Genomic DNA, 23,177 nt, shown 5'->3' with positions numbered 1-23,177 from the left:
AAAAAATTAATAACAGCTAAGTTATGGGGTACTTATATTTCATGAAATAAGTACTGTTATTATTCCCACTTTACACGTGGGAAAACTGAGGCTTACTAGGGTGCTCAAGTTTTCATAGATAGTAAGCAGTGGTACTGGGACTCCAATGCAGTTCTGTTGTATGCTATGCTGATAACCACCATGTTATTCTTTCTCCCATATTTACACATTTGATGGGAGCCTTCTGTACTTTAAGTTTCTCCAATTTAAAAAAAGAATGATATGGGTCTCAGTAAGTACAAATCATTTTATCAGACTAGAAGTCAGACAGTCTATTGCTACTGCTATCAGAATTAAATGCAATTCCAAAGTTGAAAATAGAGCTGAAAAAGAAAAACTTAGAAATGTAATATTGTAACTGGTAATATTTTGTCCTCTTTGCTGCAGCCTTTGGATATTTTATTTAAAGAACTGGTTGGAAAACAACAGCCACAAAAGAATTGTGAGCAGTGGGGTTAGTCTCTGGGAGTCCCTTCGGTATTAGCTGATCCCCCATTCTCTAGTTGGGCAGTATCTTCCTGTTGCTGGCCCAGGGACCTTTTCTCTCCCCTCATTGTAAGTCTGTCTCCTGAAGAAAAACTTCATGTCTGACTTCTGCTGTCTCTTTAGTCTCCTGTCAATTTTTCCTACCAAGTTGGCCACTGATTGGTTAACATGCAATAAATCCGTCTCTGATTATGTCATTATGGACATGAATAAGTTAATGTGTTACACGACCCAGGTATATTTTAATGTGAACTTCACGGACACTGTGCTTTCCCTCAAAGATTCTTTTTGTAGGATTGGAACATGTAATCTCAGTAGTAGAAGAAAGAATAATTCCACAGCTGTCTCAAAGCCTGTAGGATTAAACCTAGAGGTAGGAAAAAAAAAAGAATCATTGCTCAGAAAAGAACACAGTTTAGCGCTTATGTCCAGTGATTAGGATCACTGAACAGATCAGGTAAAAAAAGGAAAACAGTAATAACACTCAAATCGCCTGACGCCAGTCTATGCTTTGGTTACCAGTTTACCTCCTTTAACGAATACATGCTAGCCCAGCTGGTGCGGCTCAGTTTGTTAGAGCATCATCCCATAACTGAGAAGTTGTGGGTTTGAATTCTGGTCAGGACACATATCTGGGTTGTGGGTTTGATCCCTGGTCCAGGCACATAAAGGAGGCAACCAATCTATGCCTGTCACATTGATGTTTCTTTCTCTCACTTCCTCTCTCTCTCTCTCTCTCTCTCTCTCTCTCTCTAAAAGAGAAAAAGAAAAGCAATGCAAAAATGTCCTCAGGTAAAAATAAAAAAAATTTTTAATGAATACATGCTATAGTGAATCTCTTGAGTTTTCTTCATTTTGGTGTCTCACAATCATGAACAAGAAATTCTTGCTTGTGGTTTTGTAGATATAGCTGAATAACTTATATTCTTACGAGGAACTACTGAAGCAGTAAAAATTTCTAGTCTTCCATTTCACCTGAAAGCCGTCCTCTGAACAAGCTGTTAGAACACGTCCAGAGATGCCTATCACAGGAATATATAACAGGATAAAGTGACTGTGGGAGAGGAAGGCCGAGATTAGTCACTCACAGGCTGGCAGCATGAAGACCAGTGAAGGGCTGCGTGCCAGGCTGACAACCACAGGATGAACTGGCTTTCACCCCTGCTTTGGCTGGGCACTTATTTCTTGAGTCGTCCACAGACTTTGCTAATAAAAGTACAAAATAAGGAAGTTTGGAATACGATTTTAAAAGGAGACTTAAAGAGTTTATTCATGCTGTATTCCTTACAGATTATTAATTTCCCAATAGAGAAAACCATGGATAACTCAGTTGGATAAAGTTTGAAACTAAAGACAAGCGAATACTGAACATGTTAAGTACCAAATACAAACTTAATGAGCACTTTCTTGTTTGGCTATGCACCTGCTAGATATCTCAGAGTACCTGGACCGGGATAAATTCTTACTAGACAAACCATTCTGGTTTTCAAGTCTCCAGTGATAACCAAGATAACCAGTCTGCTAGCTACAGGCTTACTTTACTCAGCCCTTCCGAGATAAGGGCTTATACTAGCACATACTGTATTGCCAACACATTCTTACTGCTCTCCCACCATATTTGATCTCTCCGTGGGCTGCTGTGGCTGTCACTGTACAGGAGGATGGTGAATTGGAAGTGATTTTAGCTGCCCAAAGAGGTACAGGGTCAGTCCGAGATTGAAGGTACTTGGAGGCAGCAATAAATATGCAAAACGTAACTGCCAGATTTGTCATCCTAGTATTTTGTATCACGTCCTTTATATTTTTGACACTAACAGAAAAAAACGGATTCTAAAATGCAGTGGTTCATCTCTTAGACCTCATTATTCTGTCCTCACAATGTGCATCACAATGAAATGACTGACTAAGGATTTTGAATACAAGTAAATATAGAAGCTCCATAGAAATATGCTTGTTGAATCAAGAGAATGAAAGAAAAAGCTCAGAAGAGCTGTTTATGCTTTCTTTCATCTGAAGTGCCATTTTCTCTGTACATCAGATAACATATTGATTTCAGTGTACTTCAGTTCTCAATTTTCCATAAACCATGAAAACCTTAATGATTTCTCCAAAGCTCAAGTGAGAAACAATCAATTAATTTTCCCAGTAGTTCAACTCTGTCAAAATTAAAGTGCTATTTTAATGAATTTTCAGACATTTAGGATCTACACAGCAGCAGTTTAATGCCAAAAGCTTTTCTACTACCATTGAAAGAAAAGTTTAAATATATACCAATTAAGTAGAGAGTTCAAATGTTTTAAACTTTGTTCTATGCATGAACATGCAAGTTGCTTTACATGGCATTCTTCTAGGGTTTAACTGAATGCCAAGTTCACAGCAGCTTTGAACAGAACTGGTGTAGAACCATCTACAACCGTGAAATGCATCAGCTACTACCCACATGACACTGTTCCTCTGTGTTGTGATTTGAAGGGTAACAAAAAGGGCTGTCCCATTTCCCCCATAGGGCCGATCTTATTCCTTCTGACTCAGCGACTCCACTATAGGGAATATATCCTAAGAACCCTGAAACACCAATTCGAAAGAACCTATGCACCCCTATGTTCATAGCAGTGCAATTTACAACAGCCAAGCGCTGGAAGCAACCTAGGTGCCCATCAGTAGGTGAGTGGATAAAAAAGTATGGTACATTTACACAATGGAATACTACCCAGCAAAGAGAAAGAAGGGATTTTTACCTTTTGTGACAGCATGGATGGAACTGGAGACTATTATACGAAGTGAAATAAGTCAGTTGACAAAAGAAAAATAATATATAAACTCGCTTATAAGTGGACTCTAATGAACAAAATATACTACCAAGCAAAATAGAACCAGAGGCATAGAAACATGGAATAGACTGACAGTGGCAAGAGGGGAGGGGAGAGGTGGCTACTGGTTGAAAGAAAGGGAAGGGATTAGTCAAAGAACATGTATGATGACCCAGGGACATGACAACGCTGTGGGATTGACTGTGGGATTGGAGGGCGGGGTGGGTAGAGGCGGGCCAAGGAGAAAAATTGGGACAGCTATAATAGCATAAACAAGAAAATATTTAAATTGAACATGAAAAAATAAAATAAAATTCCCACAGTTAATAGCACCTTTTACAAGTAAGACAGTTTTCAAAAGCCAGCAGTAAAACTTCCTGGAAGGGAAAACAGGCTGGGGAACTGAACATGCTCTCCCGAGCACAATAATGGGCAATAGCAAATTAACAGATTAGTTCATCAGACTAGTTAACTGTCACGTAGAAAGCAAAGATTGCCATGGGGAAGGTGCACTTTGGAGAGAGTGGAGAGGAGGTGAGAAGGTCTGCATCCTGAAGTGGCAAAAGGAAGGCTCCAGGGAGAGAGAACAAACAGTAGTGATGGCAAAGAGATTGCTGAGAAGGGTCAGAATTTGAAAAGGCTGAGGGCAGCCTCAAAGTAAAATTCCTTCCAGGCTGCTCTGAATACGACTAAGAAGAATAAAACACTACAATAGTAATTGGAATAGTGAAATGAGTTAAAATAGAAATAAATTTCAGGCAGATAGGAGCTCCTAGTCCATTTCATTAGCAGAATATGCAGTGCCTTTTGCTGAATGAAGTTCAGTGAGTTGCTTGCTTGATGAAATTCAATTTGTTGTGGGCCCTGGAAAATCCACTGTGATCCTGATACGGTGCCACCGAGGCATTTAGTTTGGGTCTGCTAGATTTTTTTCTTCTGGTTTGTTTGTTTCACTTGGGTTATAATGTAAAACTCATTTAATAAATTAGTAAATTTAAGAAAGTTGCTTTGAAGTATCTTTAACTTGTTTATGATTTTCCCTTTTCACAAGACTGGGTTTATCACAGTTCCTTCACAAGGAGAGGCATTTTCTCATACACGCAATCATTAAACAGACCAATTTGCAGTCTAGCCTTTCAGGGTGGCTATAAATGGTCACACTTCTTGGTGCTCATCTGGTCTGTTATTGTTCATTAAAATTTTGGAGGCATTTCTCTACCTTCCTGTTAATCTTCCACAGGCATTTCCCTAATACAGGTCCTTTCTGGTCTCCCTGGGGCTGACTGTAAAGTGCGGTGCTAGGAGAACCTCCGAGTCAAGCCCTGAAGCTTCCTGCCTCTGCACTTATAGAAAGTGGACTGGCATTTCTCCTTGGAAGCTGACCTGCTTCATGGTTTCTAGGAGGCGCTCACTATTATCATTCTGAACCAAGAGCGGTTATTTCTCCCTCCACCTTCACTTCCAGCCACATGGCTTCTTAAAGCTTGGGCAAAGGGGTGGGCAAATGGAAGAGACTTGATTATTATTCAAGGCATAGATAAAAATGAGGAGGCAACAGAGTCACCAAGTGCAAGAAGGAAAATCATGCCATAAATCTTGCGCTACTCTCCATTTACATAATCAGTAGCAAATATCACTGGTAGTGCTTAAATAATGTAAATATAAATTAGGAGTAACTCTATCCATGGATCTTAATGAAACATCACATATAATAAGTATAGAATAAAAAGGCTCATTGAGCAGATTTTTAAAAGTCAAAGAGAATATAAAGAAATGCTCATATGTGCATAATACATATGTGTTAGGCACTGCACCGTCAATGCTGAGACTGAAGTTTTCAGGTTGTAAAAATAAATAAGCTTACAAATCCCTAAGGGACCTTTTTTTTTTCTTTGAACCTTTTGGTATATCATACCGAAACTGCTCTGAGTTAATATTCCTGGGCATTTCGCTGGATTGGCTGGTTTGGGCTCCAGAGCTAGTGAGGAAATAAATGCTACTTAGTGTTAAGTTAAATGGGAGGTAGATTTGACTTTACAAAATGTTTTATTCATGCTCTTTGCTGGGACTCTGCTGCAATTATGATATAATCTACTTGTTTCATTCCAGATGTTCACTTACTGTTACTTTGAAGGAGGTGAGTGAACATTATTGAATATTGCCTGCAAAGGGGAATAGAAACACTCCAGAAAACTCAAATTATTTATAAGTGACTAGTCTAGCAGATGCAAGAATAAAACCAGACGTCTCAAATTCAATTTCTTAGCCTATTGACTTCAGAATTCCTCCTAGATATCCTAACTACAGAGTAATTGGAAAAAAATCACAAGTCTTCAACCACTTGTTTTCACTAGCGTTTTGAAAAACAATATTTACTAAGATTTCTTCTCTATTAAAATGTAATACTGCTTTTTAGAAAAATATAAAAATATATGAAAACAGGTTAAAATTCACAGATAATGCTAACACCCAGAGAGAACATGTTTTGATGTATCTCTTCCCCCACTACAAAATAATTGGATTCATAATATATAATGAGTACATATTGTCTTTCATTAATCTGTAGATGCAGATCATCTATATTAGCACCTACTATAATTTCATGCACTATTAGGAATCAAGGGGAAAAAACGCAAATAATAGGTCACAATACTTAGACTTGTGGAAAAAATCCTTGAGATACAGTTTTTATCAAATATTTTGAGCATACATAAATAAAAATAAGTGAAATTAACTGGTAAAGTATTTCTAAGATTTTATTATATTCAACTTCAACTCATGATTCGCACTGTGGTTCACTTTTTGATGTTTGTGTTTTTCTGCACAATTATCTTCTCCCTCCACCAGGGTCTCGGTGCTGTAGTATTTCTTGAAAATATTTTGCTATTGTCTCCAGAATTTGACTTTAGCTGATGTCCCCCATCTGCAAGTTTTAATACACATGCACAGGCACTGACACTACAAGTATTATAATTTTAAGTATGTAAAAACATAAAAAACTATGTATCTTAGAACCCATGAAATATAGTATATGTGCAACTCCCTGTTTTCCATTTTCCACTGAACTTTATATCATGAGAATTTACTATCTTTTTAAAAAGGATTTTATTTCTTTATTTTTAGAGTGGGGGAAGGGTAGGAGGAAGAGAGGGAGAGAAACATCAGTGTGTGGTTGTCTCTTAAGTGCCCCCTACTGGGGACCTGTCCTGCAACCCAGGCATGTGCCCTGACTGGGAATCCACCCAGCTACCCTTCAGTTCTCAGGCTGGCACTCAATACACTGAGCCATACCAGCCAGGACAAATTTACTATATTTTAAATTTATGACATTTAAGTGTTTTATGAGAGTTAATACAATTTTTGTAAACAATTCCCTATTACTGAACATTTAGGACCTTTCCACTTTTTGCCATTATAAATAAAAATGTGATAAACATCTCTGAGCATAGATCTTTGATACTTTTCTTAAGAGACAGTTCCAAAAATAGCACAATATGTAAAATGATATGCAGTTTTTATTTCTTACATATTGCCAAAGTGCTTTCCAAAATGACTATATGAGTCTGTATCCTAACTAGTAGAATAAGTGGGCGCACTGTCTTATAACCAGTGTTTTTCACTATTACCAATAGTATGTACTAATTAGATCTTGCCTCTTGACCAACCTACCCGTTCCTTTATTTTTATTTATCACCTGTCACCATGATAAAGAATTCCTTCCCCTTTTTGGCATTTACTTTTCTACTGATCCTATGAATTTCAGCTAAGAAAGTTCTTAGTGATTGCATTGTCAATCTATACTAGATGTAGCTAGCTACCTTAATTTTCCCTCTGAAGTCAGTTTTCTTAATCACTTCATTGCTCTAATTTTTTAGATACTCCAGGGGCCAAACCTGAATTCATTATTAGAAGCTTTTTGTCATGAATGTAGGAACCATCTATTTAATTTTCCTGATGAAATGCTTATTTATGTCTAGTCATCCATTCCATTAGTCATTTTGCTCTTATTTATCATCATAATAATTTTTTAAAAAATCATTGTTCTCCATTCTGACCTAAAAGGTTTCTTTCAAAATATTGTCAAGCTGTACTGAAATAAGCAAAATTCCCACCACTAGTATGTTTACGGGCCGAGTCTTCATGATCATTGGAGATTTACTTAGGAAACAACAACTGTTCTTAACATTCATCCTTTCAGCAAGCTTCCAAGGGGCACACACTATGAGACGCAATGCTCCATGCCCATGGCAATGCCAAGGAGCATAAGGCACATTCCTGGCCCTATGATAATAATAGTAACAAGTGAAATTTAGTGGATTCTCCCTGTGTGCCCGGCACAGGTCTAAGTGCCTGACACACTAACTCGCTGAACCCACCCAACAAAGATATGAGATTGGCCTTATTATTATCATCTCTATTTTATAGATAAGGAAACAAAGGCAGAGAAAAGCAAGTAATTGCCCAGGATTATACACATGAATTTGAAGCCAGACTACTGTACTTCAGAATCTGCTTGACACATACTTCCCTATAAAAACTTATAGTACAGTAGGATAGATCAGACTTATACATAGGCTGTAATAAAATACCATATACATGAAGATATAGTAGTTCAGGGGGGTGGGAAAATGAGAGAAGTTAAGATCTAAAGAAGAGGTAGAATATGAATTGGCCTTGAAAGATAGAAACGATTTTGTGTCGGGTAGAGATGACAGTAGGTAGAAATGAAAGTGGATAATTTAATGTGGGGTAGAAAGATTAATTCGAAAGCCCAACACCCCTGGGCTCCAATTCTGACTCCAGCAGTTGTAAGGGGACTTCTTTTAGCCTCAGGCACTCAACCTATTTAAATTCTAATGAGCAAAGATATATAAGTTGAAAAGCATATTATATGTTTAGGGAATAGAAGCAATACAAGGTAGAGGGTTTTTCAGGGGGTATTGGGGCATTTCAAGGAAAGAAGGGAGGAGGAAGGGAGGAGGTATATGTGGGGAGCAGTGGTGGCTAAAGACAAGTTGAAATACGTATGAATTATTGGAAGACTTGCAAGAGCAGAGAGATAACTTGTGGTTTTATTAAAAGGGAAACAACAACAAGACCGTGTTCATGGGGAAGAAGGAGAGAGACACCAGAATTATTTCAAGAGTAGATTTGAAAGAACTTGGTAACCGGTTGGGGATTTGGGACTGAATCAAATATTCCTCCAATTTTCGCCCCAGGGGCCCAAAATGATGATAATGCCTTTTGCAGAGAGAAATTGCAGTTAGTTTAGGAGTGAATCAGTGTTGAAAACTTGGGTGTCAGCAGAATAGATTACTTTTTTGAAAAGTCTGACTGCAAAGGGAGTTTGAATGTCAGTAATCCTAATGTTAATATAGGAAGGTAAATCTCTTTTTGGATTAACACTTTCTTTTCTTTAGCAAAACCGATGTTAATTATATATTATGGAATCTTCTCATTCTTCTCAGGGACCTTTATTCTTTTTTTTGGATCAGGCATCCCTTTGAGAACTTGATGAAAATTAGAGACTTTCTTGTATCCAAAAGCATGTATGTATTTGGAGAGGGGAATTATAAACATACATACAGAAATTTGCATACCATTTTAGGGAGTGTTTGAAGCCTAGCCAACGAATCCCCAAAGACTGTCCTGTATAACTTCTTTTTTAACCAATGCATTAATATCTATTCCCAACTATAATTAATGACACATCAGTGGTGTGCTAATTGCCTTACCTATAATAGCTCACTTAGTGATCACCATGGCACTGTTATATAGGTACTACATTTAAAACATAGGGGAACTCGGAGTTGGGTTAAAGAAATTGCCCAGAGTTGCACAGTTAGGCCAGCAGACTCAACACCCAAGGAGAGGTGATGTTTCAGTTCAAAGGCAGCCAAAGGCCGACCTCCCTCTTCACAGGCAGTCAGGCAGAAGGAATTCTTTCTTTCTTGGGGGAGGGTCAGATCTTTTGTTCTCTTCTGGCCTTCAGCTGATTGAAATAGACCCACCTGCATTAGGGAGGGCAATCTGCTTTATTCAGTCCCCTGACTTAAACGTTAATCTCATCCAAAACACCCTCCTGAATAACGTATGACCAAAAATCTGGGCACCTCATACAGCTCCCCCTGATCGTAGTCCAGGTGACACATAAAATGAACCACGGCAGTCTCCCCGACTCCAACCGCTGTGCCCTGTGCTGCCATTTTAAAGTACACTCGACTGTTTTTCTTAGACGAACTTTGAGTCTGCGTTCACACACACCTTACTTGAATGAATCTTGTTAAGAGTTCTTCTCTTTCATGTTCCCCCTTTCCCCAGTTATATTCTCCTCACCGAAGATTTTAAAGTGAAAACTGTTTCATTCACTTTGTTTCCTTTCTGTTCTCTTTCTTTCCCCTCCAAGAAGACAAACTATTCAAGGAAGCTTCAGGGTTTTGCATCAAAAGTGAGGCATCTAAAAGAATCTGCACGTACCCACTAGGAGTGCATGTCAAGTGTTAAAAGAGTTTTCAAGTTCACTGCATGCCACGGGAAAAAAGGGCATGCTTTCGTAGCTGTGTTGCAAGTTTTAGGCGGCTGCTAAGTATGCAGTGCGTGTATTCAGAAAAGTCAATGCACGATTAAAAAAATATTGTGGATGTTTTTAGGCCCTGGAGCCTGCCCAAAATAACAGCTGGGATTTTATGTCTCCCAGGGGACTCCTCGGATTCATGAAATTCAGTCCCAGGAAGTCATCATCAGACTCTGTTAGAATGAAAGCCCTGTGAGCAGGAACCTGGAAGCTCAGGTGTGAGAATACAAAGGGGCTGAAAGGGAGGCTGCTCTTTCTATCAGATACATTTTCAATTTTTTAAGTGGGTGCATCCACATAAGTTTGAAAAGCAGATCAAGTGATAAATTAAAATTTTTTAAGGTTTTTTTGTTTGTTTGTTTTTCTACCAGATGACAGACGCACTAGCAGGAAGGGAACAGGTTTCTTCTTCACTTTATTAAAAAATTTTTAAGTAGAAAAGGAAATCAAGCGAGGCCACACTTAGGACTATGTTCTATGGCCTGTGCAACCAACTGTATATTTGGGTTAAGGTAAAATAATTAATTTAAGTTAAACTTTCAGTTTTGTAAACCCATAGTATAAGGCCATTTAAATGGGACAAATAACTTGCAAAAATTTATGTTCAGAACAGGAGCACAAGCTCTGACCAGCTCAGCTCAGGTGGTTAAGTGTTGTCCTGAAAAGCGAAAGGTCACTGGTTTGATTCCAGGTCAGGGAACATGTCTGGGTTGCAGGCCAGGGCCCTGTTTGGCTGCAAGAGGCAACCAATTGATATTTCTCTACCTCTCTTTCTCTCTCCCTTCCCCTCTCTCTAAAAATAAATAAATAAAATCTTTTAAAAAAGGAGCACAAATTTTTAATATTGTATAAGTGAGCTGATGTCTAGAAACAGACACTGCAGCTGCAATTTCAGTTAAAGCCTTTAAAGAAGACTGAATTTCAAATTTAGTAAAGGAAAAAAAATAATATACCTTATTTTTACCCTGCCGGCAGATGGGTATCTTCCTCATAAAGGTCCCTAGCATTAAATTTCCTCAGAATACATCTTCATATATGATGCCTTGAATATGAGATGACTTCAACAGTAGACAAATACATGCCTAAGTTTTCAATGATTTAGTTATCTCTTTTGTCTCTGGTTTGATATTATCCAGTGATAGACAGGAATGTTGTGAAAAGGATTCACTAAGGGCCTATTTCCCCGAGGTGACAGTCTAGGGGTAGCCCAGGTGAGGTTAAATCCCATCATCATGAACTGTCACTGAATGTTCGCTGTCCCTGGCTCCGAGGACGCAAAGACATGAGCCACATTCCCACCCAAGCGAACTCAGAGCCTCATTGGTGACTTAGATATACATACAAAGATGATGGAAGGTTGGGTATTTTGAAGGCGAGTTCGGATAATGAGTACTCTGAGGTTGGGGAAGATAGGAATCTATTCTTCAGTTTCTTTACCAGTCTCGGTTGCATAATCTGTAAAATCATGTCTGACCCTAACACGTAACAGGAGGTATTAATTTGATCTTTGACTATTTAATTGTAATTCGGATCCCAGGTTTTTAGCACAGAGTTTAACACATAATAAGAATTTTACTTACCTGAGTTAAAATACTGTTATTTTAACAGTTGTGCCCTTGTGGTGTAGCTTACTTTGGTTTGGAGGACCGAAGGTTGCGGGTTCGATCCCCAGTCAGGGCACAAGCCTAGGCTGCAGGTTTAATCCGCAGTCAGGGCATGAATATGAGGCAGCCAACCAATGTTTCTCTCTCTCTCAGATAAATATTTTAACAGTTGTCAGCTGGAATTCCCTATCAGCTGGAATTTGTCACTCACCTTGGCAGGACAGGTGCACCACTGAATGTAACCACAAGAGTACGGTTCAATCCATACCTTAGTGTGTAGGTTTTCTAGAATTATGCTTGTTGAAACAACCACAAGCATATAAAATTCTATATGATACTATTAGAACAAAAACAAACGTGACCAATGCTAAACCCCTGGGTCTTTGCCAGCACGCATACACCAGCACGCCTGGGTTTCTCTGTCCTTTTTGGGGAATCAGTGACACGTGCCTTTCTCCACATAAAGGACAGCGGGACTAGATCTTGAAACGAGATTAGGCCAGGACTATTTCAGGTCAGAGGGTGGATCACTTAAGGGTCACAGGTGTGATGTTCATATTGATTTTCTGGATTTTATTTCTCAAAGAATCTGGAAAGAAGATTGGAGCAGCGCTTGGAAAGCAGCGATTGGAAAGAAGACTGGAAAGAAGAGGTGAGCAGCGCACACCAGATTTCCACTGATAACACCCTGAGATGGTTTGACTCTGCCCTTCATTTAGCCCTTCAGTTCTCTCACTTTCGAAGCTTCTGGACCTGGGCCTCTCTAATGCTTAGGAGAGATGGCCCCTTGTCTTTGGCATCTGGGCGTTTCTGTAATGACTGGGTCAGCCGCCCAGCCAAAAGGCAGCAGCGGGAGCAAACATCCCAGCTTGATGATTGCTTATGCAATGTCAGAGAAAAAAATTCTATTTTGTCTTTTGTAGTTATTAAATTCTCTGGCTGTATTATTATGTCCCCAAGAGAAGAGATCAAGAAGCCTGGCAAGAGCTAATGTCCTTACGTTGGGAGAGCAAACTGCAGCACCTTCGGAGGCCAAAATAAACGCAGGTCAGAGAGAGTTACAACAGTGCAGTGGTTGGTCTCTAACAACTTACGCACCAGCAGTTGTAGCCTCAAGGTCCGAAATCCCTCGGCCCACATCAGACACTCAGGAGGCGAACACAGAGGCATTATCTAGCCAGGACCCCTGCCTTGAGGACGATGGATGCCATAAGTCTGCAGGACTTGCAGTTGCCAAGCGTCATTTGGAAGACTGTCAGGAGCCCCTCCTAGTCTTCTCCTTTTGAAATCACAAGCAAGTACCCTCTTGTCTGGGCAGAATCTTTCAGGCTCTACTGTTAGTCTGTCTCTCCACCCACCCCCCCGCCCCCTCACCGCCCTATCCATTCTTCCACCGATATCCAATGAGCCTATGACAATGGGAAGCAACTAATCATAAAACCTGATCATAAAGCCTTTCTTATTCTTTAAGACGCAATGAAATATTCACTCAGTCAAGGTCTCCTTGCTTCATTTAAAACAAAAGAGGTTCTCTACTCACACCTTGCCCATGCCAACAGAAAAATGTATTCCTGGAACTATTATTGCTGGTCATTCCGAAAGTTACTTTCTCCTTAGTTGAGGGGTGAACTCAGAGAATCCATAGCTGCAAAGTCTGGACTTGGGGGAGGGGGCGACAGGCAGGGCGGGGGAGAGCGGCGAGGAGGAGGGACTAGAGGGAAGGACACTGCCCTCCACTCCTTCGAGGTCGTCGCCCGAGCCGGCGGAGCGGCCGGCTGGGTTTGGCGAGGGAGGGGTGGTAGCTGCTGGGGAGCGGCGTGGGTTCCGCACCCGCGGCCGGGTGCCAGGCTCCGTACCTGGCGGGCCCTTCGCAGGCCTGCCGCCCGGGGCGCGGAGGGTGTGAGCGCGCGCGCCCCCTCCGTGCCCGCTCCGCTTCGCGCGCGTCTCGGGAGAGGCTCCGCCGAGAGGCGGTCGAGGAACCCGCAGCCTCAGTCCACCCGCCGGCGGAGCTTTGTGCGGCGGCTCCGAGTCCCACCTGCTGGCGGCAGGGAGACAAGGAAGGGGAAGAAGCAGGAGGAGGAGGGGAAAGAGGCGGTGGCGCGAGCCCACTCCTCCCACCGGCGCCCACCTCCCGGGGGCTCCGCGGTCCCGGCTCTCGGCCTGCAAGCGCCCCCCGCCCCCGGCCCCCGGCCCGGCCTCGCGTCCTCACCGCGGCAGCCGCCGCCGCAGCCCCTTTAGCCCGGCCCGGCCGGCCCGGCCGCCGCCACCCGGGGCCGCCGGCGAGTTTGAGGCGAGCGCGGGGCGCGCGGCGCCGCCTGGATGTGCACGGGAGCCGCCTCGGCGCCCCAGCCCCGCTGAAGAGCCCCGAACGCGCAGCGGCGGGCGGGAGAGGGCGCGAGCCAGGCGCGGCGAGCCGCGGAGAGAGGGATCGAGCCAGCGAGCGAGAAAGAGCGAGCCCGAGAGCGAGCGCAGAGAGCAGGCACCATGCCGGGGTGGAAGAAGAATATCCCCATCTGCTTGCAGGCGGAAGAGCAGGAGAGAGGTGAGTGCGGCGCAGCGCCGGGGCGGCGGGGGACTGGGGTCCGGGCCGGGCCGCCCCCGGTGCCTCCCTCTCCCCGGTTCCCTCCCGAAGTGTTCGCGGGCCGACGGGGGAGGGGCGCCGCGCCCACTGGTGCGGCGGGCGAAGCCGGGCAGTGGCGTGCGAACTCAGATTTCTTTTTTTTTTTTGGTGGGGGGTGGTGGGGGAGAGGGGGAAAAGGGATAGTGGTGCAGCGGCCAACTTCTCGCTTAATTAAAGAAAGATATTTCTGGGGCCGGCTCACACGTGCAGCCTGGAGCTGCTGTGTGCGAGGTGGGTGCTGGAGGTCAGGGTTGGCGGGAGAGGGGGGCGGGTTGCAGTTCGTTAAGTGACTTTTCAAACTTTCCTTCTCCTCCTGCGGCCGCCTTTGCGGTGTCCCCGTCGCTGGGTGAGCTCCGATGGTGCTGCCAAGCCCAAAGTTGCCGGAGATTCTGGTTGGAGGAAGAGGAGGAGGTGGAGGAAGAGCGCGGGGGCGGGAAGTGGGCGCTGCCGCAGGTCTCCCGAGGGAGTGGGGGGAGGTGGAAGGCTGTCGCTAGGCTGAGGGTCTGGGACTGGGAGCGACGCCTCAGAGATGAGTTATGCCCGAGCGTAGTCCCGGCTGTCAAGTTAATACCGCAGGACTGCGGGCTTTTCACAGTTACTGTCTATTTTCTTTGAAAAGGTGGCTCTCCGTGCCGGGTTACTTGTAGATCTTTTGTGCTTGACCACAGTGCTGGGCTTATTGTTTTTAAGTGACTTACGGAGAGGAAAGTTGAAGGCCTTTTGCACCTTAAAGGCTTAGTGCTGTTGAGGTCATTTCATGGTGTTTGGTTTGTGCCGAGGTTGGCCAGGGAGTTCAGCTCGGTAACCTGGATATGACATGCCGAGTGCACCAGAATTTCCAATACAGGCCCCAAGGGGCTGGCGAGGTGTGCGCCGTGGCTCTGCCAGCATCCGGAGGGACCCTGGGTGGCAAGGTCCACCAGCGTTGTTTCCCTGCTCCTCCCACCCCGGCCTGCCTGCCCTGGCTTCCAGGAAAATGATGTACACTTGAACGGGTTTCAGGATGCTGGCTTCCCGTGGGCTCTGGCTAAGGTGGGCGCTGAGGTTAAAGGGTCCTGCCGGGTGAGGAAAGCAGAAGGCCAAGTCTAGTGTTTGAAGGCATAGTTGTCAGGGAAGCTTACTCCAGCAGCTTCATGATTTGGTATGGAGGGTGGCTTGGTTATTGAGCATGCCAGAAGTTTCGGGCTTTGGAAATAATACCTCCTACTGAAGAGCCGAGGCACGGTTTCCAGTTTTTTCTCTAGGTGGCACAACCTGTCTGGCTTATATCCTGTTTAATGACTCAGGGAATTCATCCCTATTAAACCATTTCCTTAATAGAAATGTGTGTACATTTGCAGCACATTGTCTGATGAGCGACTTGACGTTTAGCTACTCAAAATGCACCCCTGCCTTAGAAATACTTTTCCCTTTAGTTAACTGTATCTTGAAAGTTGCAAATAGCGGTGCCAATTTATAACAAGGTAAAAGCACTGAACGCAAGCGTGCTGTCAAGCATGGAGTCAACGTCACAGTGCACTTGGTTAAATGTATCTATTTGCTACAGAAAACACCGCAGTGCTGCCAGCACATTTAATGGGAATGCTGAAATGAGTCGATTTTTGGATTGTGACAAAATGTATCCTTCAGAAGTATATGGTAACTTTCAAAGGCAATCAGCTAATCTGTTTGGTGGAGATAAGGGTGAATTTTCTCCAGAAGGTAAAAATGAGTCAGAAGTTGTGTGTTCTACCATATCGTCCCCCCTGGGAGAAAAAAGGGAACCTTTGTTAGTTTATATCCTTTTTCACTTGAAAACTTTCTTACTTTTTGCTTATATTATGTGATGCTTTTCTAATTGGTATTGTTTTTGTTTGTTTATGATACTTCTTTTTGAGCTTCTGTGTCAATGGGAATGCATAAATACGTGTGTTTCAAAATCTCCTACTTTGTGTTTCAATTGTGTGAATACATAAAGATATTTAAATGAACTGATTTTTAATGCATGTGTCAGGGCACACTGCTTGAGACTGGCTTATCTTTTTGAAAGAATTTTATTGTAAAGTAATGAACACTGTTTTCTATTTGTATTTGAAGTCAGATTGTATTTAACTTTTTTCTTTGGAACTTCTTAATTTAATTGATTCAGATAGTATTGAACCAAGTTCTTGTTAAATATAAATGTAAAGATTAAACTATCAGGCTGGGGGACAAACACATTTTGAATTTTGTCTGGGCGTAACATTGACCAAAAAGTCAATTTCTAATATGTCACCATTAAATTCTAAGGTTTGTTGTATTCATGTAACCCTTGCTCTTTCCACGTTCTCTACACTCAACGTACTTTGAAATATTCTAAAACCCATTATGGAGACTACTCTTGACGTGACTTTTTTAATGCAGATTTTACTGAGCTAAATCTCTTTCTGAAACTTAATGCAAAGTAATACAGGCTGCTAGCTTCTTTAAGGACCACATATTTGGACAAGTATTTCTCAGTATTATCCTTTTTTTTTTTTTTTAAAGTACTAATCTCAACTCAAAGATTTCAGAAACTCACTTTCCTGATACTGGCACAGACACAGAGAGGTTTGGCCAATCTGTATAAACACAGCAACACAGCATTTGTAACTTGTGGTCAGTGCAGCAAATGCGGTCGCTTCCAAAATGAAATGTTAAGATTCACTCATGTACAGCGACACACTAGTAAAATCCAGGACGCGTTTCTCTGCTCTCCCCCCAGCTTTCTGCCTGAGCTGATAAACCTGATTCACTTAAAATCACCTAATACAGTTTTGGGTGAGTGTTTTGGGACAAGTAAGATGATTCTGAAAACTGTTCTATTTCACATCACTTGCAATCAAATTAAATTAAGTAATTTATTAGTTGTTTAATCTTCTTATTAGCCGATCGTATATAATAGGGATATAGTTGTTAAGGAAAATCTCAGTGTAAAGGGATAGATCCCTCAGTAATGAATGGTGCCTTCCCTCTACCTTGTATGCATACAAACTTGTACACAGAGTCCTGCACAAATAACGCCCCTCTTACTCACAAAACCTTTCATTACAAAATCATAAGCCTATAGTTCTGTAACATAACAATACTGCACTCAAGCACACCATATCACATTTTAGGTGAAATGTTCAAATTAAAACTATCGATTACTACACCCATATTATTGCCCTACCAACCTCACTCACACAGGTGTTATTTCTGCCCGACCCTGTGTAGTCCACCAGGGGAAAGTGTAGGCATTTTGTGTAGCTCCTCTTCCTCTCGCCTTTCTGCTCTTCTCCTAAGTTTTGGAGGCTTGCAGGTGAACTCAAGAACTTCTCTGTAGACTTCTGCAGGAATTACTGTGTCTGAGATTTTGCTTCTGTTTTGTTGAGTGAGACTATTTGGATCTCTTAGCTATAAAGAATTAGCTTTTATAAAATACTTACGAGGAAGTACAGTGGGCCTAAGTAGCGTGCCTTTATTACTGCGTTGGTCTGTTTCATTTTCCACCTCATGAGACAATCTAGTGACTCTGCCACACACAACCTGCTTAACGAAAAGTCCAGTTTGAAGGTTGAGTTTTGACCTGGGAATGCCATGGGGAAAAGAGCGGAAAGTACACGCGTGGAGTGTCTGCTTGCGTGTCAGGCACTGTGCTCGATATTTCTCATGCATTGTTTGGTGCAACCTTACCTGTAAGGTGGGTATTATTATTATTTACCCTGACAGATGAAGAAACTGATCTTCAGAGAAGGAATAATATTTAACTAAAGTTGCAAAACTGAGAGTTAGAGCTCCAGTTTCTGAAGAGATAATTCAAAAAAGTTAAATTTTCTAAGATGAAGTTTTTAATTATATTTCATTGTAACATCTTATGGGTTTTTTTTTAAACAGAATTTTAATAAACTGCACCAAATTTTTCATTAGGAGAGTTTTTCAGTTACATATATTTGGAAGAGGCTTCCAGAGTATATTTTAGGCTTTTGACAAAGTGACTTTGCTACATAGTTTTATTAACTCTAACCATAAGCATTGAAACACTAACATATCTTTAAGTAGAATTATTTGACTAAACCTAACTCATTTAAGTGAGTGGTTTTGCCACCAAAGATTTGACATAATTACATAGTTTTCCTTCTTTTCAAAAAGTATTTGTCTTGAAGGCAAGAATTAACAAGAATTAGGTATTCTTCCACAGTGCAACAAACTGGGAAACGACTGTATTGTGCATTTGCTCTCTTGCCAACATTTTATTTAGTTAAAGCCGTGCGTCTAAACTCTCAGCCTGCCCATCTCTCAGAAGGCCCAGTGGCCAAGGGGACTTGAGATGCCGCCTCCTTCGGCAGCAGCCTGATCGAAAAGTGGTATCAGTGGTAATTGGTAAAGGCTGTTGAACATTGAATGTCATGAGTTCTAACACTGTTATGTTAAATGCTGGTGATGGCTGATGGTGGAAGGCATTTAGGATTTGATCAATTTATTTTTCAGTTAAATTATAATAGTTTAGTAATACAAAGTGCAGAAGTAATAGTAATGTAAAGTAACACATCTAACAGAGAAAGCTATTCAAATGCTAAAGCAAACCCTGGTTTTTGATGTCTCGTTTCATCTTTCATTGAAGTGGATTTCTTCTTAAATTCTAAGGTTTCCTAAATATTAAAATGGTGTAAATAGGCTTTTCCTTATTCAAGAGAACTGCATGTTTAGGCATATCAGTGGCCAAACGGGGCTGTCAGTTTTATGGCAAAGTTAACATTCTTTAAATCTATCTACCAATTAAAATGCACTCAATTGACTTTCTTACTGCCTTCCATTTCAGCAGTGATTAGACTTTAAGCACCAAATCAGGTGTTGAATAGCATGTGAACCTGTGGCTGTTCTCAAGGCAGATTCCTTCCCCACACCCAGCAGGGGGTGGGGCACAAGATACTGGAAGTTGAATAGCAGTGTGTTTAAATCCACTTCAGCACTCCTAGCTCTTTTGACTGTGCAGATCCACTGTATTCTCCTCTTCCAGATGAGGACAAGTACCGTCTCCCCCAAGGGAGGGTTACATGAAATTAACAAGTGTGGGGGAATTTATGGCAGTAACTTGCACAGTTCAGGGAATTGCCATTAATTTTGTATCTTGACATAGATCTGTAAACTCAGCACTTCAACGTGTCCAGATGAGGAAATGATAATTTTTATTCTTTAAAGACTTCATTTAGTTAAAAAAAAAAAAGGGGCCAGTGTTTTATGAAAAGCTACACTGAAACACAGAACTTTAAAAGGCCAAGGTCTTTGATATGTTCTAGTCTGACTCTCATGAAAAAGAAGAAACTCCAGTGCAGAGGGAAATGTATCCAAGGCAACACTGTGTGCATTAAGGAAACATTTATTGGCCACTAACTGCCTTGGTGGATACTAGAGATGAAGAAATCGTGGCTGTCATTTTTGAGGAGAGTCAGTGATAGGACAGATCTTCCCTGGTGCAGAGGAATGCTGAGGGAGCCGCGAAGAGGGTGGACTGTGCAGAGGGCAGGAGGGAAGAAGGAACATCTTGGGGACAGTTCTCAGAGGAGGTGGGACAGAGGAAGTGTTAAAGGATTTGAAGGAAGGGGAGGAGTTTAGGGGGGAATGTGATGAGGGATATTTCAGACAAGGGGCATGGTGTGCTCCCAAGTTCTGTGGAAACTAGTATTCCAGGAGCTACTACTTGTTTCTTAAGGGGCTGAAATATAAAATATGCACATATATATTGACTGTTGAATATGATTATGCATTTCCCCATGAAGTGGGGAAAGTGGGTGGGAGGAAGATGAGACTTTCCAGCCAGCTTTGGGCGGGCCTTGTAGGCCAGATTGAAGAGTTCTGATAGTATCCAGCAGGTGATGAAGCGTTAAAGGGACTTCCAAGAAAGAAGTGAAGGGATCAGATTTGCATCTTAGGTTTGCCTTGGCAGCAAGGGGAAAAGGGAGGGATGGAGGGAGGGTGGGGATTAGGTAAGAGGCTGCTGCCCTGTTCAGGCCTTGCAGGGATACTCAGGAGGCAACTTGGTGAGCAGGTGGATGTAGGGAAGGTGGAGGTGGAGGTCTGTGGTTTAGGTGGTGATTAGAGTCACAGTTGTGTCTGGAGACCGAGGGCCTTGTTACAAAGCCTGGTATTCTCTCTACTGCATATTGCCTTTCTTTTCCCTCTCCTCCCAAATCTATGTAGGCAGAACATGTAAACATGATCTGGTAGAATAATGTAAAAATAGAGGACCACCAAAGTGGTTGGGTACCACACTGGGTCTAGCTTAATATACATTAGTTTTTTGTTTTAATTATATAAAATCCATATGGTCTCTAATCCTAAAGGAAAAATAATTATTATTCTGTGCATTTATGTCCTAAAACTACTTTGGAATTTTAAGTGATTTTTTAAACTGGAAAAGAGAAAAGTAGTAATTATTTAATAGAAATGTCTTCCCTAGTAATAGAATTTGGTGGATTGAAAAAATATTAATAAAGTTTTAAATACTTTTTATACTGGACTCAAGACTGGAAAACCAGAATTAAAGTTTTCTCTTAGCCATGTTCCTGATTATTTGATCAAGGCACAAACTGCTTGTCTGAACTGCCCTTATCTCATCTGTCAAGTAGGGATGATTCTTGGTATACTAACTGCCTGGGGTTCTGTTGCTGGTGAAAGCTACCATCATTACACGGTGACATTGCAAAGGGAAGAAGTTGTTGAAAGACTGAGATTCTTAAAGTACTTTTGTCTACGAGTTGGTGCTTTCTGGATGGAGGCGTTATCTGCATAACTTGTTTCATAAACTGGAAATTTTCATTAAAATTCTTAATTCTTAGTTTTCCAAAATGAAGTTCAACTATGTTATGTTTCCCCCATAGGCTTCCATTTATAATAAAATACCTCAAATGATGCAAATTATAATACATAGCCTCACAGTTCCTCTTTCTTGGCTGTGCCTGGAAAAGTCCAGCTCAGATGCTGGGCGGAGCTTGCCTTTACCCTCTGTCCTCCATTCCTGCTTCCCTCCATCCATTCTGACTCCAACCCAGCACCCAAGAGAGCCTTGCTTCTCTGATCCAAATCATGGATGGAGTCATCCTAAGGGAGGTCCCCTACTGCCGACTTTAAAAAATTATGACTCTATTTAAATATTTCCTAACATAAAACTAGGACTAAACTCCTAAAGGTTATAGTTTTCACCCAACCACAAAACCAAAACAGATTTTACAAAGGAAATACAAGCAGAAGTACCAAAAAATCAATGACTTTAGTTAACATTTATTTTGTGTAACTTGATATTGTTTGCTGGAGACTAAATTCCCTCTTGCAGGGTGACTATGGTACTTGCTCCTATGGAAAGAAATACTGTCTTTTGTGACACTATTTCAAGATTCACAGCTATTTCAAGCTGTGAATCTAGGCTGGTCCTTGCTAGTGCCAGGTCTGGGGCCCCTTAGCAAGGGCTGTGGGGGTTTGGGGGGTTACTGTGGCTGGCTGGTGCTTGTTTGGTAGGCTTTAGTAAGTTGAAGACCAGCATGAACCAAGACCAGCCATTAATATGGAAAACCAGTTTGGGTGGGCCTGTAAGTTGGGTGGGAATGAGACTGTGGGGATCTCCAGGGTGCAGTAAACAGTGTTAGCCCAGTTGATGGAGTACTAGTCATGGCACCAGCCTGTCAGCTCACTGGCTCTGTGGAGGGACGGTTCAGAAATGGGACTTTGGCCCACCTCTCGATCTTGAAGAAGGCTGTCTCCCAGCTCTAGCCTTGATGCCAGACACTTCCATTCCTCCCTGTAAACCACTGATACCTTTTGAGCTGCTATCCTGGTGCTGGAGCTCAGAGGGAGTGACTCTGATTAAGTCTATGTGTGAGTTCTTTAAGAGGAACTGCCTGGGACTCCAGAAGTTTCCTCCACCAGTTCAATCCCTACCGGTTTTTGCAGCCAGAAATTATGGGGGCTTATCTTCCTGGCACTGGGACCCTGGGCTGGGAGGCCCAGTGTGGGGCTGGGACTCCCAGCTGCCGAGATATCCCTCCTGAATTTTTATCCACCACACGGGCTGGATGTGGGACCAGTTCGTTCTGCATCTCTGTCCCTCCTACCAGCCTGGATGGATGTGGTTTCTTTAATTCTGTAGTTGTCACACTTCCATTCAACTCAATTTCTGACAGGTCTGAGCGATGGCTGTTCTATGTTTCAGTTGTAATTGTGATGTGGTTGTGTGAGAAGGCAATCTGTGTTTACTGATGCCACCATATTGACTGGACATCTGGAATTGCTCCAGGTCATGGGTTGAGTAGTACTGGATTAGAATATGTTCATGTAGCTGGGGTTGGGGAAGAGAGTTTAGAAGGATGTGTGTGTGTGTATAAATGTGTACAGTACTTTTAAGAAGTACACAATTTATTTCCTATAGCTGCTTTCATCTTACCTTCAAGATCTCATTCCCACCGAAGATGGAAAACATCTGATGATGGACCCGGAAGGCGTTATGCTGAGTGAAATGAGTCTGTCAGAGAAAGACAAGTATCATATGATTTCATTCATACGTAGACTCTGATGAACAAAATAAACCAACAAACAAAACAGAAACAGACTCAGTCAGAGAACAGACTGACAGCTGTCAGAGGGGAAGGGGTTGGGAACTGAGTGAAAAAGCTGAAGAGATTAAGCAAAAAACAAAACAAAACAAACAAAACCTCAGAGACAGAGAGGACAGTATGATGGTTCCCAGAGGAATGGAGGTTGGGGAGGTGGAGGAGAGTCACGGGGGATAAATGGTGATGGAAGGAGGCTTGACTTGGGGTGGTGAGCACACTCTGTGATATACAAATGGTGTAATAGAATTGTGTACCTGCAAGCTATATAGTTTTATTAACCAGTGTCATCCCCCAAAATTCAAAAGAAGAAAGCAAAAAAACCTATATAATTTAATTAACCAGTGTCATCCCCCAAAATTCAAAAGAAGAAAGCAAAAAAATCTATATAATTTAATTAACCAGTGTCATCCCCCAAAATTCTATAAAAAGAAGAAGGCAAACAACCCAGCATATTAGTCTCCA

At 42.0% G+C, this 23,177-nt stretch overlaps 1 protein-coding gene across 1 annotated transcript in view; it reads left to right on the top strand.

Annotated features, from left to right (window-relative positions):
• Positions 1–13,888: 13,888 nt before the first annotated feature.
• GRIP1 (glutamate receptor interacting protein 1) overlaps positions 13,889–23,177 on the top strand; it is a 661,834-nt gene continuing 652,545 nt past the window's right edge. Inside the window, exon 1 of the mRNA XM_037136010.2 lies at positions 13,889–14,055. Coding sequence (XP_036991905.2) covers positions 13,998–14,055 — 58 coding nt within the window. The 5' untranslated portion in view covers positions 13,889–13,997. The remainder of the gene's footprint in view (positions 14,056–23,177) is intronic.

This window comes from Artibeus jamaicensis, unplaced genomic scaffold, assembly GCF_021234435.1.
Source record: "Artibeus jamaicensis isolate MK-2021 breed Jamaican fruit bat unplaced genomic scaffold, CSHL_Jam_final contig_233, whole genome shotgun sequence".
NCBI classification, from domain to species: Eukaryota; Metazoa; Chordata; class Mammalia; order Chiroptera; family Phyllostomidae; genus Artibeus; species Artibeus jamaicensis.
Note: the sequence above shows the minus strand (reverse complement) of the source record. Positions and strands in the feature narration are given on the sequence as shown.